Here is a 26292-nt window from a genome sequence, read left to right as displayed (position 1 = left end):
CCAATAATGGATATCTAACACAGCTCCTCCTCATTCTCAACACTGTATCAGATTTCAAAAACAGCTTCTTCCACTAGTTTATAAGAACTTAACTTTTTCTCATTCAGCAGTCTGTACAACACCCTGAGAAAGGCCATTTGCAATGATGGCTGAAATGCTAGAGTATTTTTCTTGTTGAAAGTGTGGTCACATATCCCAACGAATTTTACTGAAAGTGACAGTGGTTGCAGAAGCATATGCTTACATTGTTTGATGTGTTTGTATGAATATGTTTTCACTAGCAAATAGATGTCAAAATTTAGAAATGTTGTTTTATTTCTCAGAAATTTACCATACAAAACTGATCAAGAATTTCTGTTAGTATGTTTGCTTTGGCCATTAAAAACTGTATTGTTGTTAGTTCCTCAATTCAAATACTCTGACTTTTTGTATCAGAGATGGTATATCACAAACCCAGCTTTCCTGTTCTGCCATGAGCTAAGCAAGTTGATGTGATGGACATCACCCCTGCCTAATGCAGCCTGGCCGCTGTGTTGGTTTCACGTCAACTTCGGCGATGTGGCCAGGAAATGTCGCAGCCCTTGCACGGCAGGAAACGCAGCTCGCAAGGCGCCATAGGAGCAGCGTCTCATGCATAGGAAAAAAGATGCCTTACAGCAGCAACAGCATCTAACACAGTAAGCACTGACGGTTCTCTATTCACTCTTGACCTCGTCTCAGGAACTAAATTCCCTGTTGACAGTGGTGCTGATACGAGTGTAATACCCCCAGCTCTCGCACCTACCGTGTTAACTTCCTCGCCCAGACTGTTATGTGCGGCTAATGACTCTCATATCAAAGGGTTAGGTACGGCACCTTTAACGCTCAAACTGTCAAAAGACTTGAAGTTTTCGTGGACTTTTCATGTGGCACAGGTGACTTCTCCGGTCTTAGGCATTGACTTTCTGTGACACCACAAATTTTCGCTAGACATTCCATGAAGTACATTAGTCCACCAACCTTTGCAAAAGACTATTGCCCTTACAGCCACTGTGTCTGTATCACCCATTCAGTCAACATTGACATTTCACTATTGCAGACCAAATGTGCTCTTCTTGCGGCCAAGTTAACTAGTAAAAGCTGTGACGTGCTACTACAACGACAAGAAATCAGTGAACTCAAGCAAATGCAGGCAAAGCTCACCTCCCTTATCGAGCGTACCGAACAGACATTACAGGGCACAAAATCTGAACTCGCCTCACTTCGAGGTATTCGCTCTTTGCACAAACTGGGGTGTGCTCAAATCATTGACTCATTGCACAAGTGTTCGAATGCTAAGGATGCACCCCACACGCGTAGCATGTTATTGATCATGAGAGGCGCATGTCACAAACTCAATACGACTGAGGGCCCTCCGGTCAGACACCAACCACAATGCCTGAATCCACACGAACTCAAAGCGGCGAAAGCAATAATCTCAGACCTATTAAAAGCAGGCATTGTACGCCCATCCTCCAGTGACCGGTCGTCACCGATTCATCTCACACCAAAAGAGGATGGTTCCTACAGACTCTGTGGTGACTATGGATGTCTCAATGACCGCACAATCATGGACAATTATCCAGTACCAAACATTCAGGACTTCGCTTCTCAGTTGGCAGGCACTAAAATTTTCAGTGTGGTAAACTGTGAGAAAGCATATCACCAAATACCAATGTATGAACAAAATATCCCTAAAACAGCCATCACCACACCCTTTGGCCTCTTTGAATATGTTTACATGCCTTACAGATTGGAAAACGCTGCCCAAACCTGGCAGAGGTTCTTAGATACAGTGTTACAATCCCTACCTTTCTGCTACACATACCTGGACGACATTTTGACCATTTCTTCCTCTCAGGAGAAACACAAGCTTCACATCTGGGCGCTGTTTGACACATTACAATCCCATGGTGTGATCGTCAACAAAGACAAATACAGACAGGATTCTGTTGCTTTTCTGGGACACATAGTTTCAGCCGATGGTATCCGGCCCACACAAGAGAAAATAGACACTATCAAACAGCTGACAATACCAGAAACATACTATGAACTTTGCCAGTTCTTAGGAATGATCAATTTTTTGCTGCCACCACATTCCAAGAGCCGCCAAAACACAGGTTCCCCTCACAAACTCACTGCATGGGCCACAAACATCAGAGGTGACAGGCGCATGCCGTGGACGGACGTGATGCGTGCGTCTTACAAAAAACTCAAAACCGCACTCGCGGAAGCCATCACACTTGCCCATCCACACCCGGATGCAACACTTTCGCTCACCACGGACGCTAGTGAAATATCTATCGGCGCAGTACTTCAACAACACAGAGGAGAGGTGGTGCTACCTCTTAAGTTCTTTTCAAAAAAACTTTCTCCCTCTCAGTGCAAATGGTCCGCTTTTGACAGAGAGTTCTTAGCTGTTTACAAAGCCATTAGATATTACCACAAAGATGTCGAGGGATGCCCCCTCACGATCTTTACAGACCACAAACCTCTCGCCCAAGCACTCACAAACCCTCCTGCCAACCCACCTCCTAGGAGGTTCCGTTATTTCGACCTCATTTCACAATACACAACTAATGTACAATACATTCGAGGACCCGACAACATAGCCACTGATTATTTCTCCCGGATCTCAGGTATATCTTCCTCAGTCGACTTTGATGCTCTTGATCGAGTGCAAACAAATGACTCCTTGGCGAGCCTTTTATCTGACAATAATCACTCTCTGTGCCTGGCATGCAAGATGATCCCCGGAACATGCTCGGAGCTATGGTGTGACACTTCCACTGGCATGCCACGTCCCCTCCTCTTTGCGTTCCTTGGTGTTTGATGAACTGCACAGTCTCGCCCACCCAAGCATTCGTGCAACTACGCACACCATCGCCGAGCATTTTTTATGCCCTTCGCTTCGCAAAGACTGTCGTGACTGGTGACGCACTTGTACTTCATGCCAGCAGTCCAAAGTCAGACGCCACTGCATGCCCCCCCCCCCCCCCCTCAGGCATCTTCCACTCTCCTTCTGGCAGACTCCGCCACATCCACATCGACATTGTCGGCCCCATTAAAGGTGGATGGTTACCAATACTTATTTACTTTTATCAACAGAACAACTAGATAGGTCGAGGCAACCCCTCTAGCTGATATTTTGGCCGAAACAGTCGCCAACGCTGTCCTCTCCACATGGGTCACACGTTTTGGCTGCCTGAAACCATTACTACAGACGAAGGCCGTCAATTCGAGGCTGTCCTCTTCACAAAAATGTGCGAGCTCTTTGGCGTCGGGCGCATTCAGACGACAGCCTACCACCCCCAATCAAATGGCTCAGTGGAACGATGGCACCGCACATTAAAGACAGCACTAATGTGCCACGAGGAACGGTGGTTACACGGCCTCCCGTAGGTACTGCTAGGCCTCCATTCTGTATATAAAGATGACCTGCAGTTCTCGGTGGCCGAATTGCTCTACGGCGAGCCATTGACCCTACCAGCCGAGTTTGTCGAGCCTTCAGCGCTCCAAGATGCCATCAAATACCCTGTGCTAATTGAGAACATACAACAGACAATATGAGCAGAGAGAGCACCCACTCTGAAAGCACACACTCCGGCTAAAACATTCGTGCACCAACTGTTAGACACGTGTGAAGCTGTGATGCTTAGGGACGATACAGTGTGCACCGCTCTGCAACCCCCATACACAGGCCCTTACAGGGTACTTAGGTGCTCATCAAATACATTCGACATCTGTTTCAAAGGCAAGCCCTTGACAGTGTTAGTGTCTCAACTCAATCCGGCATGGGTCACTGCTGACGACAACAACTCCAATGACCCGACGCCACCGACCACAACCGACGACGACCTCCACACGGCCGCCTCCTCAAGGGACGACACGCTGGCCACGGCCCCTCCCTCAAAGCTGGGAACCCTCACTGGGCAGAGTCTGGGGTCCACACCCTTCACCCCACCCTCTCCTGCTACGCCTGTCAAACGCTTCTCACCCGACATTCAACGACCCACTACCGTCTCCATCGACGTCTCACACTTTTCACCGTCTGACATCTGTATAACTACCACAAACGATTCTCTCTTAGTCATCCACGCTCCCTCCCACTCCACTGACAATGACATCTTCCAACTTTCTATTCTCCAATCCTCACCGATCCCCAATTCCTTAGATCCTTCCCTCATCCAATCTTTGTCACCACAGGAACACTGTACGTGTTGTACCCCATGTCTCTGTCTATTCCCCCCACCCTCTCTGTCACCTCACAAACCGGTTGCCACATACTCCCACTGGTGTGACACCGTGATTACATTTTTCCATCCAAAAGGGCTCGAACCCCGGCCCCACGTTGCCCAGTCCCCCCCCTCCGGATGAAGATGGCACAGCACCTGCACCCTCCCCCACAACAGCCAGAACCTCATGCTCCGCACTGCAGGGGGGGCCTCTGTGGCAATAATGACGTGCCATAACATCTTTGGCACACAAAAACTCTTTGGGCCAAGGCAGCCATTACGTTCTGTCTATGTGATACTTTTGATGTGTAATGATGTATTTCTGAAGTGTGACAATAAAAATGTGCTAATTGTTTTAACAAGTGGATCAACAGGTTGTTATTTATAATGATAAGGACCCAAACACCCACAGATCTCTACAACTGAATTAAACAGTCAGAGTTTTATCTCAAATAAAATAGAACTTATTATACTAGAACTCTATGGAACTGAAAATGATCCTGAGACACTCAAAAACACATTTTCACCACCTACAACATTGATGTGAGAAATATAAGCACATTATTCTTTGAAAGCAATTTGCTTTTCTCACAAATTTGGAGTTTGTTGTGCTAACATCGTGTGATGCATGATAGCAACCACAGATTCCCACTGAGAATTGTGAGTGACATTTCAAGCTACGAAGAAAATTTCTTGCCACGTGAATAAAAACACCTTTTGGATTCCTGTTAAACTTATATGTTGAGCTTCTTCTTGAATTTAAATTTTGTTAAATTGTTTATATAATTTACTTCCAGTTTCTGATATGCAAAAAATTGTGCACAGATTTCTCTATAATGTACTTCAAGAATAATTCAGGAAACTTGGAGTGGTAATTTTGCTTCCATACACTCTCCCAGACACTCTCACTATCACTTTTTCTGAAGTACCCTGAATTTTGAAAATATCCAAAGCACATCCTTTAACAACTGTTTCTCACAAAGCACATCCTTTAACAACTGTTTCCCTATACTAAAAATAGTGGAATATTTCTCAGAAACTCAGTGATGAAAGACAGTTAACTGTACATGCTATGGCAACAGTTGTATGAACAATGATCAGAAAATTCTTAACAAGTAAGGTAAAAGTGATTACTAAGCTTACTGTGCAAGCCATGGCTTGTTTGGAGGAATGTCAGGAGTACATTATCACTGGTTTTTGGGATATTACAATTCTTCCTTTCACGTTTGGTGTTATCGTCTGTTCATGGTGCATTCCCATGACTTAGGTACCAGAACCAGCATAAGTTGCAGGTCAGGAGTAGTTTGTAGTGGATAGGGACTAATAGTGAGACGCTCTTTGCAAGCAGTGCCTGTAATGTTTAGTGGAAAACTTGGGAAAGATGTCATGTGTTGTTCCAGAGGTTTTGGGTAGAGCTTTGATTCCAGACTTGGCACACTCTCTGTTCCTAGTTGCCCACCCAAATGCGTATGTTTGTCTCACTTTCCTATTTCATTCTTCAGACTTAGGTCCATTTCATTTCAGCTTCAATGGCTCCTCCAAATTGGCTAGTTACATGTTCGGCTTCCCCAGATGCACCTCTCATATCTCGTGCATGGAAATATACTTTTTACATTCATTTCTCAAATATTCTGTTCTCATTATACTATAAACTTATTGGATACCCTACTGCTCAGCCATCCTGGCACCTGTAAATTACTATTGGTAAGAGACAAGGCAGATATTTATCTGCTATGCCCACCCATGTAGAAATCACATGAGATGCCACTACCTACAACCACTCATCATCTCATCTCAAAACTCCTCCCTGTCATCTCAGTTGATCTGCTGGCAGACCAGCCATTTGAGATTGAGCAAAACAGTGACATTAACAAATGCAATATTACAAGGAAATATTACCAGCTCTACCCTCCAGAAACCTAATTTTGACACATAAAGGAATCAAACACATAAATACACAACTATTTGACAGTAGTCTCCCAGCAAAAAAATGTCAGACAGACAACAGTAGTGTTTACAAACACATATTAAAATAGTTTCTTTAGTACAATTTCTACTAATGCTGCAGAGGAATTCTTATATAAATTGAAAAAACGAGTAGTGATTTATAAGCCTGTAAATGACCAATGTGTAGGAACATAAAATTATTATTTAAAAATATGTGCTAATGCAGGGTGTATCAAAAAGTATCAACTAACTTAAAAAGTCATAACTATTATGTTATTTGAGATATGTGCATGCACAATGTGCTGTTGGAAAGAGCAAACTCTTGAGTTTTACATGGCTCTTGCTAGGTAGCAGCAGAGTGTGCCACTTCAGTTCTAGTAAAAATGGTGTTGGGAAAACAGAAAGCATTTTGTGTTCTATGTTTTGTACAGTGCAAGTCGCTAATAACTGTTCAGCATGACTTTTGTATTAGGTATGGTGTGGATCCTCCTACAGCACCCAGCATTAGATGATGGCATGAACAATTCCAAGAAACTGGTTGTTTGAGTAAAGGCATATTGCTGAGCCATCCCCGAGTGTCTGACACAGGCATTGGAATGCATCCACTGTACTTCCACAAGGAGTCTGCAGAAATCTGTTTGCTGTACAGCTCAACAGCCCAACATTCCCCCGACATATGTGTTGCGTGTATTGTGTTGATGTTTACACATGAAACCATACAAAATGCAGCTACTGCAAGCTCTTCATAAAAGTGACAAACAATAATGTGTGGAGTTCTGTAATTTCATTCTCGGCAAGATGCAGAATGACAGTTTTCTTCCACACTTAGTGTTTAGTGATGAGGCAACATTCCATTTAAATGGAAAGGTGAACCATCATAATGTGAGAACATGGGGTATGGAACAACTACATGCAGTTGTATAATGTGAGAAGGACTCTCCAAAATTTAATGTGTTTTGTGCACTTTCGTGGGAAAAGGTGTGTGGCCCATTTTCTTTGCCAAGAACACTGTTACAGGAAGCACATATCTTGATATGCTTTAAAACTTTCTTTTCCCACAGTTGGAGACTTATTTTAACAACTTCATTTACCAACAGGATGGAGCACTACCACACTGGCATCTGGAAGCATGCAAATTTTTAAATCAAAGTATTACTGAATGATGGATCAGTCACACTGGACCAAATGATTCAGTCTTACATTACTAGCCTCCAAAGTCACTGGACCTGACTATATGTGATCATTTCTTGTGGGGGTTTATGAAAGACTCTGTTTATGTGCCTCCATTACCAACAACAATGAATGAACTAAGACATTACATAATGGCAGCTGTGGAAGCTGTAGCTCAAGACATGCTTGCTGCAGTGTGGGAACAATTTGAATACAGCATTGACATATGCCATGCATCTCAAGGGGGGCATATTGAATACCTATAAAAAGGTATGAAAAAAAACTTTTTGAGTTTCCTGTTCATCAAAAACAAAATTCATTGTATATTTATTAGTTTCATAAATATAGACATGCAAAACCAGATCATTATTTTTATAGACCCTGTATTGTTCATTTCAGACATTATTGTTTGCTATTAATATGATCTTAACTAACTAAATTAAACCTATCCAGAATTTAGAATTATCATGGGCATTGCAAACATGCAATAGATCTCACATGACAAACAAGCAAACACAGTGCACATTGCTTAGGAGAGGGGCTGGTGGATTAGATTTCCATCATATCAGTCTGCATGGTTCTGGATTTGCAAGCTGTAGTCAGCCTGGGGAAATTTGTGAATAGTGATTTATTAGTCTCGTAACATACACTTACAAATCATGTGATCATGGTACAGCAGACATGTCAAAAATTACAAACTAGAATCTAACATTAATTTTTAAAACTATATTTAGTCTATGTAGCAGTATCTATATTTTTTTATTTTCCAGCATAGGTAAATATCTTTCCTGATAATGGACAATTTGTTTTTTTTCGCAATATAATGCTAATTTGTGGTTGGATTCTGCTCAAATTATCAGTTCATCTTCCATGAATTCTTCTACTGAGTAATAACATATGTGTATAAGAATTTCTTGTAACTTCTTTTTTAGTATCCCTAGTTCCATGTTTAGAATGTTTTCGTCTTTAAGTTTGTTGTAGACTTTCATGCCCATATATTGTGGGGTCTGAGCATATAATTTCAATCTATGGGCAGGCAGCATAAAATTATCTTCATTCTTTGTACTGCATGGATGATCAAATTGGTTTTTAATGAACAATTCTGGTTTGTTGTGTAAAAATGTCATTAGCTCGTATATGTATAGGGAGGGGACAGTCAAAATTTTTAGTTTCTTTAATAATGTACAACATGATTCTCTTTGCTGTGCAGTGCACATATTTCTGATCATTTTCTTCTGGAGCTTCAGTACACTATGTATATTATTGGAGCTCCCTCAGAAAATAATGCCATATCTTATCACTGATTCAAAGTAACTTAGATATGCTACTTTGCAAGTGGACATGTTAGTAGCACTTGATAATATATGCATGGCATATGCAAAGCTACCCAGTTTGCTGCACAGGTACTCAATATGTGTGTCCCAGTTTAAATTCTTATCGAGATGTAGACCTAGAAATTTGACAGAATGCACTTCAGTTAATTCTTCACTTTCATGATTTATACTAATTTTCTGGTTCTGAATTGAATCAAATTTGTTTTTGACATGTTAAGCTTCAGATCATTTAACTGGAACCATGACTCTAGCCTGTCTAATGTGCCAGTGACTCTACCAAGAACTGTTTCTGTTTCTTTGCTTTCTATCAAGACAGATGTGTCATCAGCAAACAGAACGGATGGTGAATTTATGTTTAATGGTAAGTAGATGCAGTACACTAAATGGACCTGCACAGACTGACTATAGAGAGCAAACTGAACAACTCAATACATTTGAGCATGAGTTAGTAAGTTAGTTAGTTAGTTAGTTATGTGTTCCATTGATCAATAGCATGGAAATGCCTTATGATGTGGAATGTGTCAAATGCACAAGAAGTGCACACAGGAAACAAGGTTGTTTTTTTTTATATTATAGTGTTATACCTAAATATGTCTATTATCTATCACATTCCCTTAGCTGGCAAAAAATGCATATATTATATCTCCAGATTTATTTACTCATATTCAAGAATTCATCTATGAGTAAAGTGTCTACCAAGGAGGATGGCCAATAATCATGAACAACAGTATAACATACTGACAGAAATATTTGCAGTACAGGTAGTAATAATTTCTTACTCACCTATAGCAAGGACTGATTCTGCAGCAGGCATTGAAGCTGCTGAAGCTATTGCTGATACTGTGACAAAGAGTGGAAAAATGGAAGCTGTAAATGGCTGCATTCCTCGAAATATGATTGCCAAACACATACAGAAAATGTATTGATTTCTTCTTCCAAACCTACAAAATATAATGTGCTGTGTAAACTTATTATGTAACACATTAAGTAAATGCATGACAAAGTTTAATACCAGTAGACAACTAGTGTCAAAAATTACAATCGAAGAACATAAAAAAGACAAGTGTTTCTGTGTATATCAAGAGATGAAAAATGTAGGTGAGGCAGCAATAAATGAGCTCTGCCTATAACAAGAATAATAATGAAAACGACTACAACATTAAAATTAGCTCTAGCAAGTTTATATGATAATTATTCTAATAATAATAATAATAACAATTTATCTAATTCAAATAATCCCATACAATATATATAGTAATTCAGTTTTAGGACTTACTTATATATTCATACACAGAAAATTTCCACTGTATGAATGTTGCCTTTGCACATGCATACAATATATAATTTTGCAACAATATGAACTGCTACTTATCATGTAGAGGAGCAGAAGCCAGGTGCATTTAAAAGTAGACTAAGCTGTTAGAAAAAGTGTGTTATCAAATTTAGAAAAAATTCATACTTTCGTGTAGGCACAACACATATGCACATGGCCGCTGTCATCTCTAGATGCTGAGGATCAACTGCATATTGTTGTTAATGCATCCTGGGTTATACACAATGTTTACAGTATTCATAACAGAGATATGTAACATGAGAAAAAAAACAGGAATAGAAATGCAGAAATTAAAAATGGCATACAAAACTGTATGGGTTAAACATGTTGTCCATTTTATGATTAGTTGGTATAATTAACAAATAAGATATGCTCCATTCTCATTACAGAACAATAACATCTCCTGTAGCTGCTTTGTTAATGATGATAATTAATATGAATTTGCAACATCAAACATTTATATGGCATCTGCTTTATAACTGAGTAACAACTTATATTCCCATCCCCTTTCCTCACAAGAACCATGGACCTTGCCAGTTGGTGGGGTGGCTTGCTTGCCTCAGCCTTACAGACAGCCATACCATAGGTGCACCCTCAATGAAGGAATATTTGCTGAGAGGCAATGAAGGGATATTTGCTGAAGAGGATCACCAGCCTTTTCAATAGCTGCAGGGCAACAATCTGAATAATTGACTGATCTGGCCTTATAACATCCACCAAAATGAACTTTTTGTGCTGGTATTGTGAAAGCAAGGGGAAACTATAGTGATAACTTTTCCTAAGAGCATGCAGCTCAACTATATGGTTCAATGATGATGGCATCCTCTTGGGTAAAATATTCCAGAGGTAAAATAGTCCCCTATTCAGATCTCTGGGTGGGGACTACTCAGGAGGATGTTATCATCAGGCAAAACAAAACTAGCGTCCTATAGATCAGAGCATGGGATGTTAGATTACAAAAATTAAAAAGGGAAATGGATAGGTTGCGTTAGATACAGTGGGAATTAGTAAAGTTTGATGCCAGTAGCAACTGGACCTCTGGTCGGGTGATTACAGGGCTATAAATACAAATTTAAATAGGAGTAGTGCAGGAGTGGGCTTAATAATGAATAAGAAAATAGCAGTGTGGGTAAACTACTATGAACAGCTAGCCAAGGTAAACACAAATCCCACAACCATCACTATAATACAAGTTAATGTCCCATCTAGCTCCACACAAGATGAAGAGATTGAAGAAATTTGATATGAGATTTAAAAAAATATATTCATATACACTCCTGGAAATTGAAATAAGAACACCGTGAATTCATTGTCCCAGGAAGGGGAAACTTTATTGACACATTCCTGGGGTCAGATACATCACATGATCACACTGACAGAACCACAGGCACATAGACACAGGCAACAGAGCATGCACAATGTCGGCACTAGTACAGTGTATATCCACCTTTCGCAGCAATGCAGGCTGCTATTCTCCCATGGAGACGATCGTAGAGATGCTGGATGTAGTCCTGTGGAACGGCTTGCCATGCCATTTCCACCTGGCGCCTCAGTTGGACCAGCGTTCGTGCTGGACGTGCAGACCGCGTGAGACGACGCTTCATCCTGTCCCAAACATGCTCAATGGGGGACAGATCCGGAGATCTTGCTGGCCAGGGTAGTTGACTTACACCTTCTAGAGCACGTTGGGTGGCACGGGATACATGCGGACGTGCATTGTCCTGTTGGAACAGCAAGTTCCCTTGCCGGTCTAGGAATGGTAGAACGATGGGTTCGATGACGGTTTGGATGTACCGTGCACTATTCAGTGTCCCCTCGACGATCACCAGTGGTGTACTGCCAGTGTAGGAGATCGCTCCCCACACCATGATGCCAGGTGTTGGCCCTGTGTGCCTCGGTCGTATGCAGTCCTGACTGTGGCGCTCACCTGCACGGCGCCAAACACGCATACGACCATCATTGGCACCAAGGCAGAAGCAACTCTCATCGCTGAAGATGACACGTCTCCATTCGTCCCTCCATTCACGCCTGTCGCGACACCACTGGAGGCGGGCTGCACGATGTTGGGGCGTGAGCGGAAGATGGCCTAACAGTGTGCGGGACCGTAGCCCAGCTTCATGGAGACGGTTGCGAATGGTCCTCGCCGATACCCCAGGAGCAACAGTGTCCCTAATTTGCTGGGAAGTGGCGGTGCAGTCCCCTACAGCACTGCGTAGGATCCTACGGTCTTGGCGTGCATCCGTGCGTCACTGCGGTCCGGTCCCAGGTCGACGGGCACGTGCACCTTCCGCCGACCACTGGTGACAACATCGATGTACTGTGGAGACCTCACACCCCACGTGTTGAGCAATTCGGCGGTACGTCCACCCGGCCTTCCGCATACCCACTATACGCCCTCGCTCAAAGTCCGTCAACTGCACATACGGTTCACGTCCACGCTGTCGCGGCATGCTACCAGTGTTAAAGACTGCGATGGAGCTCCGTATGCCACGGCAAACTGGCTGACACTGACGGCGGCGGTGCACAAATGCTGCGCAGCTAGCGCCATTCGACGGCCAACACCGCGGTTCCTGGTGTGTCCGCTGTGCCGTGCGTGTGATCATTGCTTGTACAGCCCTCTCGCAGTGTCCGGAGCAAGTATGGTGGGTCTGACACACCGGTGTCAATGTGTTCTTTTTTCCATTTCCAGGAGTGTAGTTAAGGGAGATGAAAATTTTATCATGACGAGGGGCTGAAATTTGATAACAGGAAAAGAAAGAGAAGAAAAAATAGTAGATGAATAAAGATGGGGGGAAAGGAATTTTGCAGAGCATAATTTAATCACTGCTAACTCTTGGTTTAATAATCAGGAAAGAAGGTTGTTTACATGTAACTGGCCTAGAGACTCCAGAAAGTTTCAAATTGATTACATAAATATAAGGAAGAGATTTTGGAACCAGGTTTTCAATTATAAGACATTTTAAGGGACAGATTTAGACTCTGATCACAATTTATTGGTTATGAACACTACATTAAAATTGAAAAGAGGTAGGAAATTAAAGAGATGGGACCTGGATAAGTTGTAATAACTAGAGGTTTCTGAAAGTTTCAGAGGAAGCATTGGGCAGCAGTTGGCTGAAACAAGGGGAAGGACTACAGCAGAAGATAAATGAGTATTTTTGAGAGATGAAATACCAAAAGTAGCAGAGGATCACATAGGTAAAAAGACAAGGCCTAGTAGAAACACTTGGATAACACAGGAGAAACTGATACTGAATTTAACTGATGAAAGGAGGAAATATAAAACACAGTAAATTAAGTAATAGAAACTTAATACAAATGTATAAAAAATGAGATTGACAGGAAGTGCAAAATGGCTAAACCGGAATAGCTGGAGGAGAAATCTAAGGATTTAGGACCATATTTTACTAGGATAAAAACAGATTCTGCCTACAGGACAATTAAAGAGGCCTTTGGAGAAAAGAAAATCAGCTGTATGTAAAGAAGAGCTCCAATGGAAAACCAGTTTTAAGCAAAGAATGGAAAGCTGAAAGGTGGAAGGAGTATACAGCGGATCTATGTAAGGGAGATGAACTTGAAGAGAGTATTATAGAAATGGAAGAGGACCCAGATGAAGATTAGATGGGAGATATGATGTTGCAAGAAGAGTCTGACAGACCACTGAAAGACTTAAGCTGAAACAAGGCCCTGGGAGTAGGCAAAATTCTGTCAGAACTACTGTTAGCCTTCCATCTGGTATGCAAGATGTATGAAGAAGGCGAAATACCCTCAGACGTCAAGAAGAATGTAATAATTCAAATTCCAAAGAAAGCAGTTGCTGACAGGTGTGAATATTACCAGACTATCAGTTTACTACGTCATGGCTGCAGAATACTGACATGATTTCTTTACAGAAGAATGGAGAACTGTTAAGAGCTGACCTTAGGGAAGATTAGTTTGGTTTCTGGAGAAATGTAGAAACACATGAGGTAATACTGACCATATGACTTATCTTAGAAGATAGGCTAAGGAAAGGAGAACCTACATTTACAGCATTTGTAGACTTAGAGAAATCCTTTTAAAATGTTTACTGGAATACTCTCTTTGAAATTCTGGAGGTATCAGGGGTAAAAACACATGGAGCAAAAGGTATTTACAAGTTTTATAGGCATCAGGTGGCATTTGTAAGAGTTGAGGGAAATGAAAAGGAAGCAGTGGTTGAGAAGCGAGTAAGACAGGTTTATAGCATATACCAATTGTTATGCAATTTGTACATTGAACAAGCTGTAAAGGAAAATAAAGAAAAATTTGGAGCAGGAATTAAAGTCCAGGGAGAATACATAAAAACTTTGAAGTTTCCCATTGACATTATAATTCTGTCAGAGATGGTAAAGGACTTTGAAGAGCAGTTGAATGAAATGGCCAGTGTTTTGAAAAGTGGATATAAGATGAACATCAATAAAAGCAAAACAAAAATAATTGAATGTAGTAACATTAATTCAGGTGATGCTCAGGCAAATAGATTAGGAAATGAAACACTTAAAGCAGTAGACGAGTTCTGCTATTTGCAAAACATAATAACTGATACTGGCCAAAGCAGATAGTATATAAAATGTAGACTGGCAATGGAAAGAAAATCGTCTCTGAAGAAGAGAAATTTATTAGCTTTGAATATAGATTTAAGTGTTAAGAAGTCTTTTCTGAAAGTATTTCTTTGAAGTGTAGCCCTGTTTGGAAGTGAAAAATGGACAACAACATAAATTTACACAAGAAAAGAATAGAAATGTTTCAATTAATGTGCTACAGAAGAATGCTTTTTTTATTTCATTCATTTATTATTTAGCAGCTTATGAGGTACATCTATGGACTAAGTCCAAGTATATATTTGCTTTGTCAGTTTTCTAATAAAATACATTACTTTTACTGATTCTAACTATAGTTTTGCTAAGACAGCTAATAAATTTTAACCACAACACTTCTGAAAATTAACATCATAGTTACAAAATTTTAGATACTGTAAACTGAACAGATTTTACTAGGCATACATAATCTATGTATCTATATATTACAGAACATTTAATTGCAATAATTCTATGCTATGGGTCCATCATTTTATATATACGGTATAATACAGTCACATAGCACATACATATTCTAGATCCCATTATGTTTACTTTTATATAAAAAAAATTTAACAGCAATAATACTGTAGAAAAACAAAATCTTTAGATAAAACAATGCTGTTAAGAAGTTAACACATTTTACTTTTTCTTTTTCTCTATATCTGTATACATTTTTCTTTTAGTGTACTATGCCTGTTTGCTTCAGTTATTTTCATTTGAAAGAAATTCTCTGACTGAACATAAAGGGGTTTCTAATAGCAGTTGCTTGATTGACTGTTTAAACTTATCCTTCAATTTGGCATGAGTGATGTGTGGTTGTAAAGAGTTGTACAACTTTACTGCCATGTAATCACTACTTCTCTCATATTGTGTTGTGTTTTGCTGCAGAATTCTTAATTTTTTAGTGTTTCTAGTGTGGTGGTGGAATACATCTTCATTTTTGTTGAATTTATCTTTATGACCCCAAGCAAGGAGCAGAACTGTATATATATATATATATATATATATATATATATATATATATATATATATATATATATATATATATATATATATATATACAAGCTGTAGAAGGTTAGACTCTTATATTTTTTTGAAAAGAGCCTTGCAACTATCTCGTGTTCTTTTGTTTCCTATTATTCTAGCTGCTCTCTTTTGCAATTCGAATATTTTATTTGCCTCCATGAAGTGGCCCCTGATTTCTATACCATAGCTCATTACAGCATTGAAGTATGAAAAATATACAATGCGCACATTATCTTCTGTTATTACTGTCTTAATTTGTCTCAGAGCAAAAACAGCACTGCTACATTTATTGCTTGTATTGGAAATATGATGTTTTCATGCTAAACAACTGTCCACGGTGATACCTAAAAATTTAGCACTTCAAACTACTCTTACATCTAGCTCTTGCAAATTTATTAGTTCACTTGTTTTTCTTTTGTTGTTCCTAAATAGGATTGCATTAGTTTTCTCATAATTGAGAATTAACCTATTCACTTCAAGCCAGTGGGTGAACATTTCAACTGTTTGATTACTTTTACTTATGGCCTCCTGTAAGCTTGATCTCACAGTTATGCTTGTTGTGTCATCTGCAAAGAGTATCAATTCACTCTGTACGTTACAAGGTAAATCATTTACGTATATAAGGAAAAGGAGGGGTTTATTACCCTATGGTACCCCATGTTTTATATCTTGTAGTTCTGATAGCTGTCTCCCTTGATTGTGTGACACTTCCACTGCTTGTTTTCTGTTCTGCAGATGTGACTTTATGATATCAAGAGCAGTTCCTCTAATTCCATAGTGGTGTAGCTTCATTATTAATATGTGGTGATTGACAAGATCAAAAGCTTTAGACAAGTTACAAAAGACACCAACCAATATTTGGCCTTGATCTACGCCTGCAGAGATTATATTAATAAGTTAAAATGGAGCTGACACTGTAGATTTTTCCTACTGGAACCCAAACTGTCTACCATTTATGGTAGTGTTTTTTATCAAAAAATGCCATTAACCTAACAAATGTTATTGTTTCTAGGATCTTTGACAAAATTAGAAGGAGGCTAACTGGTCTGTAATTATCTGGGCACATGTGATCACCTTTTCTTGAACAGTGGTAGCACTCTGGCAATATTCATTCTATCTGGGAAGATTCCTTTTTCAAGACGTGAGTTGACTAAGTGACAGAGGGATTTAGCAATCTCCCTAGTAGTTAGCTTCAAGATTTTATTTGACAGGCCGTTTATGTCTGTGGATGCTTTATTTTTTAGTTTCTCTAATATTTTTCTTATCTCTTGTTCAGTTGCCAGATACAGGTAACATGAGTTGTGGGTGACATTTGTTTATTCTCAACTAGTTTTTGGGCTTGCAGAGAATCACTATTGTTACCCTGTGTAAGTTGTTGGCAGATGCCGGTAAAATATTGGTTGAAAGTGTTGCTAATGATTATTGGATCTTCTGTTACAACATTATTGATTTTTAGGCTTAAGCTTTTATTGTTATTTCCTGATGACTTTTCTGTTTCTCTGTTTATTATCTTCCAAGTGCTTCTGACTTTATTGGGAGCTTGTGTAATATTTCCATTATACAGTTTTTTGTAGCTATTAAAGTTTTATTGTAAATCTTTTTTTTGTGGCGGCGTTCGTAGCGACAAACACTTCGCTGTAGAAATGGCTTACGAAGTCACCGCCACACTTTTAATAGCGGGCCGACCGGTCCGCTGGAACAGTGAACAGAAAGATGAAAACCCAAACACTCTGATTAAATAAAAGTCAGTTCTTATCTTTATTAACGAAGATACAGAAACACAGTAGTGAACTCCGTGTCTACAGAAATCTGTCTAGTTCGAGTCGGAGCGGCTAGGTCAGCATCGGCTGACGACAAAGAACAACTCTGCTGCAATGAACACACAACTGACTAGCAAGTACACAAATCGGTGGCAAGTATACAACCGAGCGGCGAATACAGAACTGTCCTAGCGCTCGCGACTCCAGCGCTTAAGAAGCCAGAAGCCAGCGGTGGCGCGCGCCAACTTGCGGCGATTTCCTGTATCGCTGGCGCTGCTTATGCGGACGGCGTCCGGACTTTGATGCTGCCAACCTTTTGGCAGCGGGCTTGGTTGGCATTACTGGCTAGGATATAACACTTTTATAGGCTCTATAGTATTCAACAAAATGAATAGGCCTATCTGGAGCTTTCCACATTGCATGAAGAAGTTTCAACTTTTTACAGGATACTAACAGACCTTTTGTTAGCCATAGCAGATTTCCTTGCTTTTTCTTTATTGTTTTAGTTTTGGTTGGCAAACACTCTTCAACGATTTTTAAATAGATATCTAGGAAACTGTTATATTTATCATTAACACTATGCTGAAGAGTAGATGGGTAGATAAAATGACAAACGAGGAGGTAGTGAAATGAACTGAGGAGCAAAGAAATTTGTGACACAACTTGACCAGAAGGAGGGATCAATTGATAGGACACATTCTGATACATCAAGCAATCACAGATTTAATATTGGAGGGAAGTGTGGGTGCATAAAAATTGTAGAAGGAGCCCAAGAGGTGAATACAGTAGGCAGATCCAGAAGGATGTAAGTTGCAGTAGTTATTCAGAGGTGAAGAGGCCTTCACAGGATAGACTAGAATGGAGAACTGCATCAAACCAGTCTTAAGACTGAAGATTACATCCATTTCAGAAAAAAACATTTTAAGAAATTTTAAAGCCAAAAAATTTATTTTATATATTTAGCATTCTTTGAGTTTATCATACAGTTTTGATCCTTGGTAAAAAGATAGTGGACTTTAATTTAATTTTATTATTTTTTCCCTAATACAAGAAATTCCTGTACCCAGTTTTGTTAATATGAACAGAGCTGTTTTTTTACTACATGTTGCTTACTATGTTCCTTTATGAAAACTACAATTTGAAAGATACATTCACTTGTAACTGTCAAATTTCCAACCTTGTTAAGTAGTTTTATTTACCATATACACCCATTTGCTACGTTGGTAGTTATTCTGATGGTCTTTATTACAGTCTACATATGGTTTTCATATTTCATTTATCTGTGGCAAGGGCGTTATTGAATCACTAATGGTGGAATATATGTATTCAGATTATATTGTTTTAGGCATAAAATATTGCACATTACAGTCAAATAATTATACTGCACAAAAAATTAATCACCTTGAAACAAAGTATGGCAGAACAGCTACACTTGCTATAATCTCACATCTTAAATAAATATATTTTTTCTTTCTATTCTCTGTTCTATATATAATACATGTAATTAGAGTATATGAAATCTAATTCTTACACAAGTTCTATTTTTCTAAACATTATTATTCTGTATGTAATTTACAGTCTACTGCTTACAACAGCGTGGACAGTACTATAGAAACATTGTACTTAGAAAAATATTCGTAGTTTACAATTCATGAAAATTATATGCCCTGCAAAAATTTGGCCCATCTAATAATTCTATGTTTTAATATAGACATACCCTATTTGAAAGCCTTCATTATAGTCTTTGTAAGGAAGATATTTTTTTCTGAAGACTGTGTAATTTAAAACTCATCTCCATTCAAAATTGTCAGCTGTTAGAATGCCCAAATCTAAAAATAAAATCCTTTCAAAATTCCAGTGTTATTATCTTGTAGCCCATAATTTTTCTGTTTCAAAAATGTTTAATTTCCCAGGATAATGTTTATGAAATATGAGAGTGGTTTGAAAAGATCACAGAACAGAATAAAAAAAAAGTACTTACATCACTGAAACTTATATTATTTTTCAATGTAGTCTCCTTGTAGATTAATGTACTTGGTCCAACAATGTTCCAGTAACTTGATCCCATCTCGAAAATGAGTTTCCTTCAGGCTTGCAAAATAGTTGTCAACTCCGGTTATCAGTTCCGCGTTTGAAATGAATCTTGATCCATCAAGAAAACTTTTCAGTTTTGGGAAGAGACAGAAGTCTGATGGAACCATATCAGGTGAATAAGGTGGGTGCAGCAATAATTCATACCTTAGTTTGTGCAATTTTGCCATGGTCACAGCATGTGTATGGGTGCAGGTCAAAAATTGTAACACCCATCTTGCAGATAATTTTTTCATTTCTAATTCTTTGGTGAAAATGTGATATACCATTTCAGATGACATCTGGCAAGTGTGAGCAATTTCATGCACTTTCAATCGGCAATCCTCCATGACCATTTTGTGCAGTTTTTCAATTATTTCTGGAGTAGTGACACATCTTGGCCGACCACTGCACTGATCATCATGTGAGCACTCCCGACCAAATTGAAATTCAGTTGACCACTTGGCAATAGTTGAATGTGAAGGAGCAGAGTCCCCCAGTGTATTCTGGAAATCAGCATGAATGTCCTTTGCTTTCATACCTTTCTTTACGAATTACTTAATCACTCCTTGAATCTTGATTTTTTCCATCTTTGCAAATTACTGCGTGGGAACAACAGAGCCACATCACCACCACAGCTCATTTCAAGGAGCATTGACATGGCAGATGCATACAGGCAACAGTCCAATGAATATGACATGAGAAACTCATTGTGCTAGTGTTGACCTTCGTGGTGATTCTGAGAACTTTTCAAACCACCCTCATATGGCAGTTACAAAATTTGAGTCTCTAGAAAAATTTTGGTATGCCTAGTAAAACATTGTGCACACTCTAACCTCTGTCTCTTAACCGAATTATAATTTTTGCCTAATGTGACTCTATATTCAACACTTTTCCTATTTTTTTATGTTAACGTCTAAACACATACTTTACAGTTTTGTAATAACTACCCTGCCCTTAAATAAAAGAAAGGAAAATTCAGAATGGAATGTAACAATATTATGAAAAGGAAAGTTGCTACTCATCATATAGCCGAGCTGCTGAGTTGCAGATTGGCACTACAAAAACACTGTCACAAATAAAGTTTTCGGCCAGTAAGGCCTCCATCAAAAATAGATACACACACACACACACACACACACACGCAAATGCAACACACACACATGAATGTAGTCTCAGGCAACTGAAACCACATTGTGAGCATCAGCACCAGTGCATTATGGGAGTGGTGACTGGGTGGGCGAAAGGAGGAGGCTGGGGCAGGGAGGGGGAGGGATAACAGGGTAGGGATGGCAGACAGTGAAGTGCTGCAGGTTAGATGGTGGGCAGAGGTGAAGTGGGGGGAGGAGGGAGAGGGGTAGCAGAAAACGAGAGAAGTAAAAAGTTATCTTATAAAGCTTCCTGTAATCAACACAAAAGCGCCAACTGCCATCCTTCTTCCTGACGAGGACCACTGGTGATGACCATGGGCTCTGCAAAGGCTGAATGATGTCATTCTTCATCATATTCTCTACCTCATCACGAATTATTCGACGTTCTGTTGCTGACACACGGTATGCTCTCTGGCTTATTGGTTGATGGTCCCCAGTGCTAATCCGGAGCTTCACCATCAATTTGTCTAATTTGCTCTTCACCTGTGGATTGAAGCATTCAGAGAACTCTTGAAGAATGGCAAGTAGCTTCTTCTGTTGTGCCTTAGTGAGATATGGTGATAGTCGAGCTAGGAGATCTTGTCTCATAGTGGTAGTGCTAATTTCCCCCACAAACTCAGCATGGGAGGTTTCTATGATGCTCAGCTGTACTTCAATTAACGGCTCAGCATTTGCTATGCACGTGCATCTTGGAAGGATCTGTGGTTCTCAGCAAAAGTTAACTATCCACAATTCACTGAATCGGTTCTTAAACGAGATGACAGAGGCTGTGATGACCAAGTTATTCTTCAGTGGTATGCTTCTCTTACATTCCTCTACAAGCTCCATGGGTTGATGCATGGCATGACACATGACAGTTACCTTTCTAGCGCTGACTGCAGAAATGATCTCTTCATCCAGCACAAATAGTCTCCACACATTCGGATGCACATCTTCCTGTCCACAGTATCTCATCTCGTCTAGCATAATCTTCGAGCAACCACAATCTATAAGTTGCTCAAATGGTTCAAATGGCTCTGAGCACTATGGGACTTAACATCTGAGGTCATCAGTCCCCTAGAACTCAGAACTACTTAAACCTAACTAACCTAAGGACATCACACATATCCATGCCCGAGGCAAGATTCGAACCTGCGACCATAGCAGTCGCGCGGTTCCAGACTGAAATGCCTAGAACCGCTCGGCCACCACGGCCAGCCTATAAATTGCCCAAGAGGCTTTCAAAAAGTCCCATGCAAGAATGACATCGTGACTACACTCTTGTAAGACGATGAATTCGAAGGGTTGTGTATGGCCTCATATACCCACACGAATGGTACATCTTCCTGTAAGGTTTTACATATTTCCCATTAGCCATCTTCAGCAGAGATGTTTTGATGTCAACGAATACGGTTTTCTGCAACTGGCAATGGTACTTCTCCGAAATGACTGAATATGATGCTCCAGAGTCCAAAAGAGCTTGGGCTGGTCAGCCATCCATGAGAATATCGATGTAGTTTCCTATCATTTTTGTAGTGATTGACAGTGGAGGATTTTTCTCTTCAGCGACCTCACCTCCAAGGAATGTCGCACCCTTTAGTTTTACAGGTTGTGGCTACTAGGTGATTGGCTGGAGCTTCTAAACGGTGATGGAGACCTTGATCGGCGTGTTAGGGAGCATCCTCTCCAGCGTCTAGCTCACGACAATGGTGACCTATGGCGTCCAGAACCCACATCTTCTTGTTCATCTTCGTCATCTCAGAGTTGGCGTCGGCTAAGATCGGTCTACTGTCTTCTGGTGTGAGCATCATCAAATATCCACCTCCTTTCTCGACAATAGCGCACCACATGCCCCAGTCGTCCACAGCGGAAACATACTGGTTGGTTATCCTGGGTCCTCCAGACGTCAGTCTTCCTGGGTGGCCAAACAGGTTCCTCGTGCGGCATTGTAGGAATGTAACTCCACCTGGGTCTCGACTTTTTCACCATTTAAAGGGAAATGAAGGACGAGAGATTGGGTTCAATGTCTGTTCCACTTCCTCCCTTACGACCTCTTGAAGTGTCTCAGTTTTTTGCTCACCGTGCAATCCAAGTGCCTTCTGAACTTCATCTCTCACTATCTGATGAAGAACACTTGTGAAATCAGTTGCTGTCTCCATCACAGACATTGATATGACATTTGGAAGCCATTCAAACTTCTTGTGTGTAATTCTTTTTTGATGCTTTGTCTCGATATACTGGCACCATTTTATGAAGTAATCTGCTGTCGAAACCTCTTCAAGAATAGGGCTTGGTACACGTCCTCTGCAACACCCTTCATGAGATGTACAACCTTATCTTCCTCTTTCATTCTATGATCCACTATTTTACACAGCTCCAAGACATCTTGACTGTAGGATGCTGTAGTTTCTCCTGGACACTGTGCCCTGCACTTCAGCCTTGCACTCCTGTCATTGTGTGTCACTGAAATACTTGCACAGTCCTGCCTGGAATACTTTGCAGCTTATGAACTTCTCCTCTTTGTTCTCATACCATTTCTTGGCAGTGCCCTCCAAGGAGAAAAATATGTTAGCCAAACACACGATATCATCCCATTTGTTAAATTTGGTTATATGCTCATATACCTTCGCCCACTTGTTTGGATCCAGAGAACCTGGAAGGCTGTCTCATGTGGTGGCACACAGTTGCTGTCATTGTAATGTCCTCTTCTTCATCTGTCTGCAATAGATTGTGATCTGTTGAATATGGCTTGAACTTGGGTTTCTTGCCACGTAAATGACAGCTCTGTCATGGCCTGAGGAGAGCCACTGTGTCATATATAATGTGCGCTACCACAAGGTCCAATTCCCCTGCACCTCCACCAGAATAATGTCACGTAGAAGGTGTAAGTAGATGAATGACGAACACTAACTTCACTTAATGAAGGTTTATTCAGCACTTGCACATACAAGAGCATGGAGCTAACTGCCTCCGGCCAGACCACATACAGTATATATACAGCTACAGAACATTCCAGTACAATGATGCTTGACATTTGTAGATACTTCTAGAATGTATTCGAATCAAATATAGAAATTAAAATTGTACAGTCCAGGTGAGTTTTGAACTCACATCCCTCCATACAACACTTGAGTTTCATAAGCACTACACCACGGTGCTCCTCAGCTTTTTCTGCAACAATATAAATGAAATTGGTGAGGAGAAGTTGATATAGTCCTCTTGGTAGATGAGGTACTGTAGTGTACAAAGTTTATGTCATGTAATATGTTTTCATTTAAACTACTCTTGGTAAGTTGAGCAATGTTAGTTACCTTTGTATACTATGTTAGGATTGTTAACAGATTGTTATGATGGCTTTCTATTTCAAATGTGGGTTTAGATTACTTTGTGTCTTGGATCCAAAGCTATTCTGGTGTTTTGTTTCTAAGTCCTACGTGGCAGAGAGCAAAAATTAAGTGGCAGAGAGTGCTATGGTGGTATTTTATACTTGATTAATTACTTCATTGGAGGTGTAAGGCTGGATTTGCAATGGGGAGTAGTTTTCAGTTGCGTAAGCTCTGTGATTTCTGATGAGCATACTTGTAACGTTGCATAATTACTGCAACACATGTACATCATGCAAATCGGCAGACACAACATCTCAACAATTTATTACAATTTTACTGCATTAGTTTATTATTTCTTTAAAAGTGTACCAACCTCTCCCAGAGTGTTGTGTTAAAGTAAAGTGTTGGCAGATTTCACATATGGAAGTGCAGCGTATGGACAACTGCATAATAGGTAAGGACAAGTAAGGTTTGTGGCCTGTTTGCCTTCCCGAGGTATGTCCCTTGTATATTGTATACTGAATTATACCATGCTTTTGCCTAATCAGTTCTCCCATTATCATTTGAAGTTACCCCTATTCGATGCTGTCTCTCTCATCCTTCCCTGCAACTGCACAGAATGGGTGTCAGTCCAATGAGACTGTGTGCTTGTTGTGTTTGATTGGGGATGCAGTAGATCCAGGAACAGCACAGCCGTATGACAATTGGAACCAATATTTGCAACTGATCCTGTCTGATTACAACAGTAGTTGAGTCCATAGGGCACACACCCTAAGTGGTGGTGTATGGATGCCAAATGAGTTTTTTGCTATGAGTTAGATAAATTGCCACCAGATGTTGATTTGAGTGGAGGTGAAGGGTTTAGACTGACAACTTAAAATGTTCTAGTGAAGAGTACAGTAGAGTGATCTAAAGGCCACTACTAGACAGGTGTGAAGAAGTAAAAAAGGTGCAATGTTACTGGCCTAACAATAGATTGACTGTGTCTTATTGCAAATCCCAGTGATCAAAAAGGAGAAAACAAAACAATTCTGCCCCTTTACAAAGGGCCTTACCAAATTATGTGGTTGAAATCCCCAGTCAATGATGAACTACAGTTGGCAGATTGCACTTGATCGTGCATTTTGGTAGATTGAAGCCCCATCACGGATAAGTAGTACTGCCTCCATTGGTGGTTCCAGTGGACTCACTGCCAATAAAATCCAGTGCTCCAGTGCTGAGAATGGTGTTTGGAAGAGGAGAAATCCCCAGCCCCAGCGCCACACAGTTACCACTTACAGTCACAGATCCCTATACCTTATAATCATGAAGGGCCACCCCTTCAGCAATGAGTAAGTAATACACCATGAAATGCCTTTATGCCTCACTATTCTCACTCCATCACTTCTTTATGTATTTTTTGTGTATTACTTTATGTTCAGTGTCTTATGCTTTGTATATGCAATTGTAGCTGTTGAATGCTTTCTTTGTTGTTGTTTTGGAGATGGACCAAACAGGAGCTTCTATATGCTAAATGATGATTAATTGAAACCCTCAGTTGCTGACAGGTGTTGTTGATATACCTCAATGGGGACAGCTGAAAATGTGTGCCTCGACCGGGACTCAAACCCGGGATCTCCTGCTTACGTCGCAGATGCTCTATCCATCTGCGCCACTGAGGGCACAGATGAATAACGCAACTGCAGGGCTTATCCCTTGCACGCTTCCCATGAGACCCACATTCCCAATTGTCCACAATCTACATACGTAATGTACCTAATAGATATTTGCCCATCCACTCATTACTTGCGCCAACTAAGGTGACGATTGTCATAAGAGTTCAGGCAACCTGTGCGCATTCACACAGATGAAGATCAATGACCGGGTAGCCTTTTAACTATATTTATATGTGGGTCTCACAGGAAGCTTGCAAGGGATAAGTCCCTGCAGTTGCGCTATTCATCTGTGTCCTCGGTGGCTCAGATGGATAGAGCATCTGCTATGTAAGCAGGAGATCCCGGGTTCGAATCCGAGTTGAGGCACACATTTTCAGCTTTCCCCATCAAGTTATATCAACAACACCTGTCGGCAGCTGAGGGTTTCAATTAATTATTGTTTATTCTAGAGAAGCTGCATGGTCATCAATGGTATCTGTTCTTTCGAGAACAGTTACTATCTTCATATATAGTTAAAGGCTACCCGGCCATTGACCTTTATCTTTGCGAATGCACACAGGTTGCCTGAACTCTTACGAGAATCATCACCTTAGTTGGTGCGAGTAATGAGTGGATGGGCAAAAATCTATTAGGTACATTATGTATATAGATTGTGGACAGTTGGGAATGTGGGTCTCATGGGAAGCA

At 40.3% G+C, this 26292-nt stretch overlaps 1 protein-coding gene across 3 annotated transcripts in view; it reads right to left on the bottom strand.

Moving 5' to 3' along the window:
- Positions 1 to 26292, bottom strand: part of LOC126183597 (solute carrier family 22 member 7-like) — a 223462-nt gene that overhangs the window by 110727 nt on the left and 86443 nt on the right. For all 3 annotated transcript variants that reach the window (XM_049925700.1, XM_049925701.1, XM_049925702.1), the window contains one exon: positions 9488 to 9645. In XM_049925700.1, the coding sequence (XP_049781657.1) occupies positions 9488 to 9645 (158 nt within the window). The remainder of the gene's footprint in view (positions 1 to 9487; positions 9646 to 26292) is intronic.

Source organism: Schistocerca cancellata, chromosome 4 (genome assembly GCF_023864275.1).
Source record: "Schistocerca cancellata isolate TAMUIC-IGC-003103 chromosome 4, iqSchCanc2.1, whole genome shotgun sequence".
In the NCBI taxonomy this organism is placed as follows: Eukaryota; Metazoa; Arthropoda; class Insecta; order Orthoptera; family Acrididae; genus Schistocerca; species Schistocerca cancellata.
Note: the sequence above shows the minus strand (reverse complement) of the source record. Positions and strands in the feature narration are given on the sequence as shown.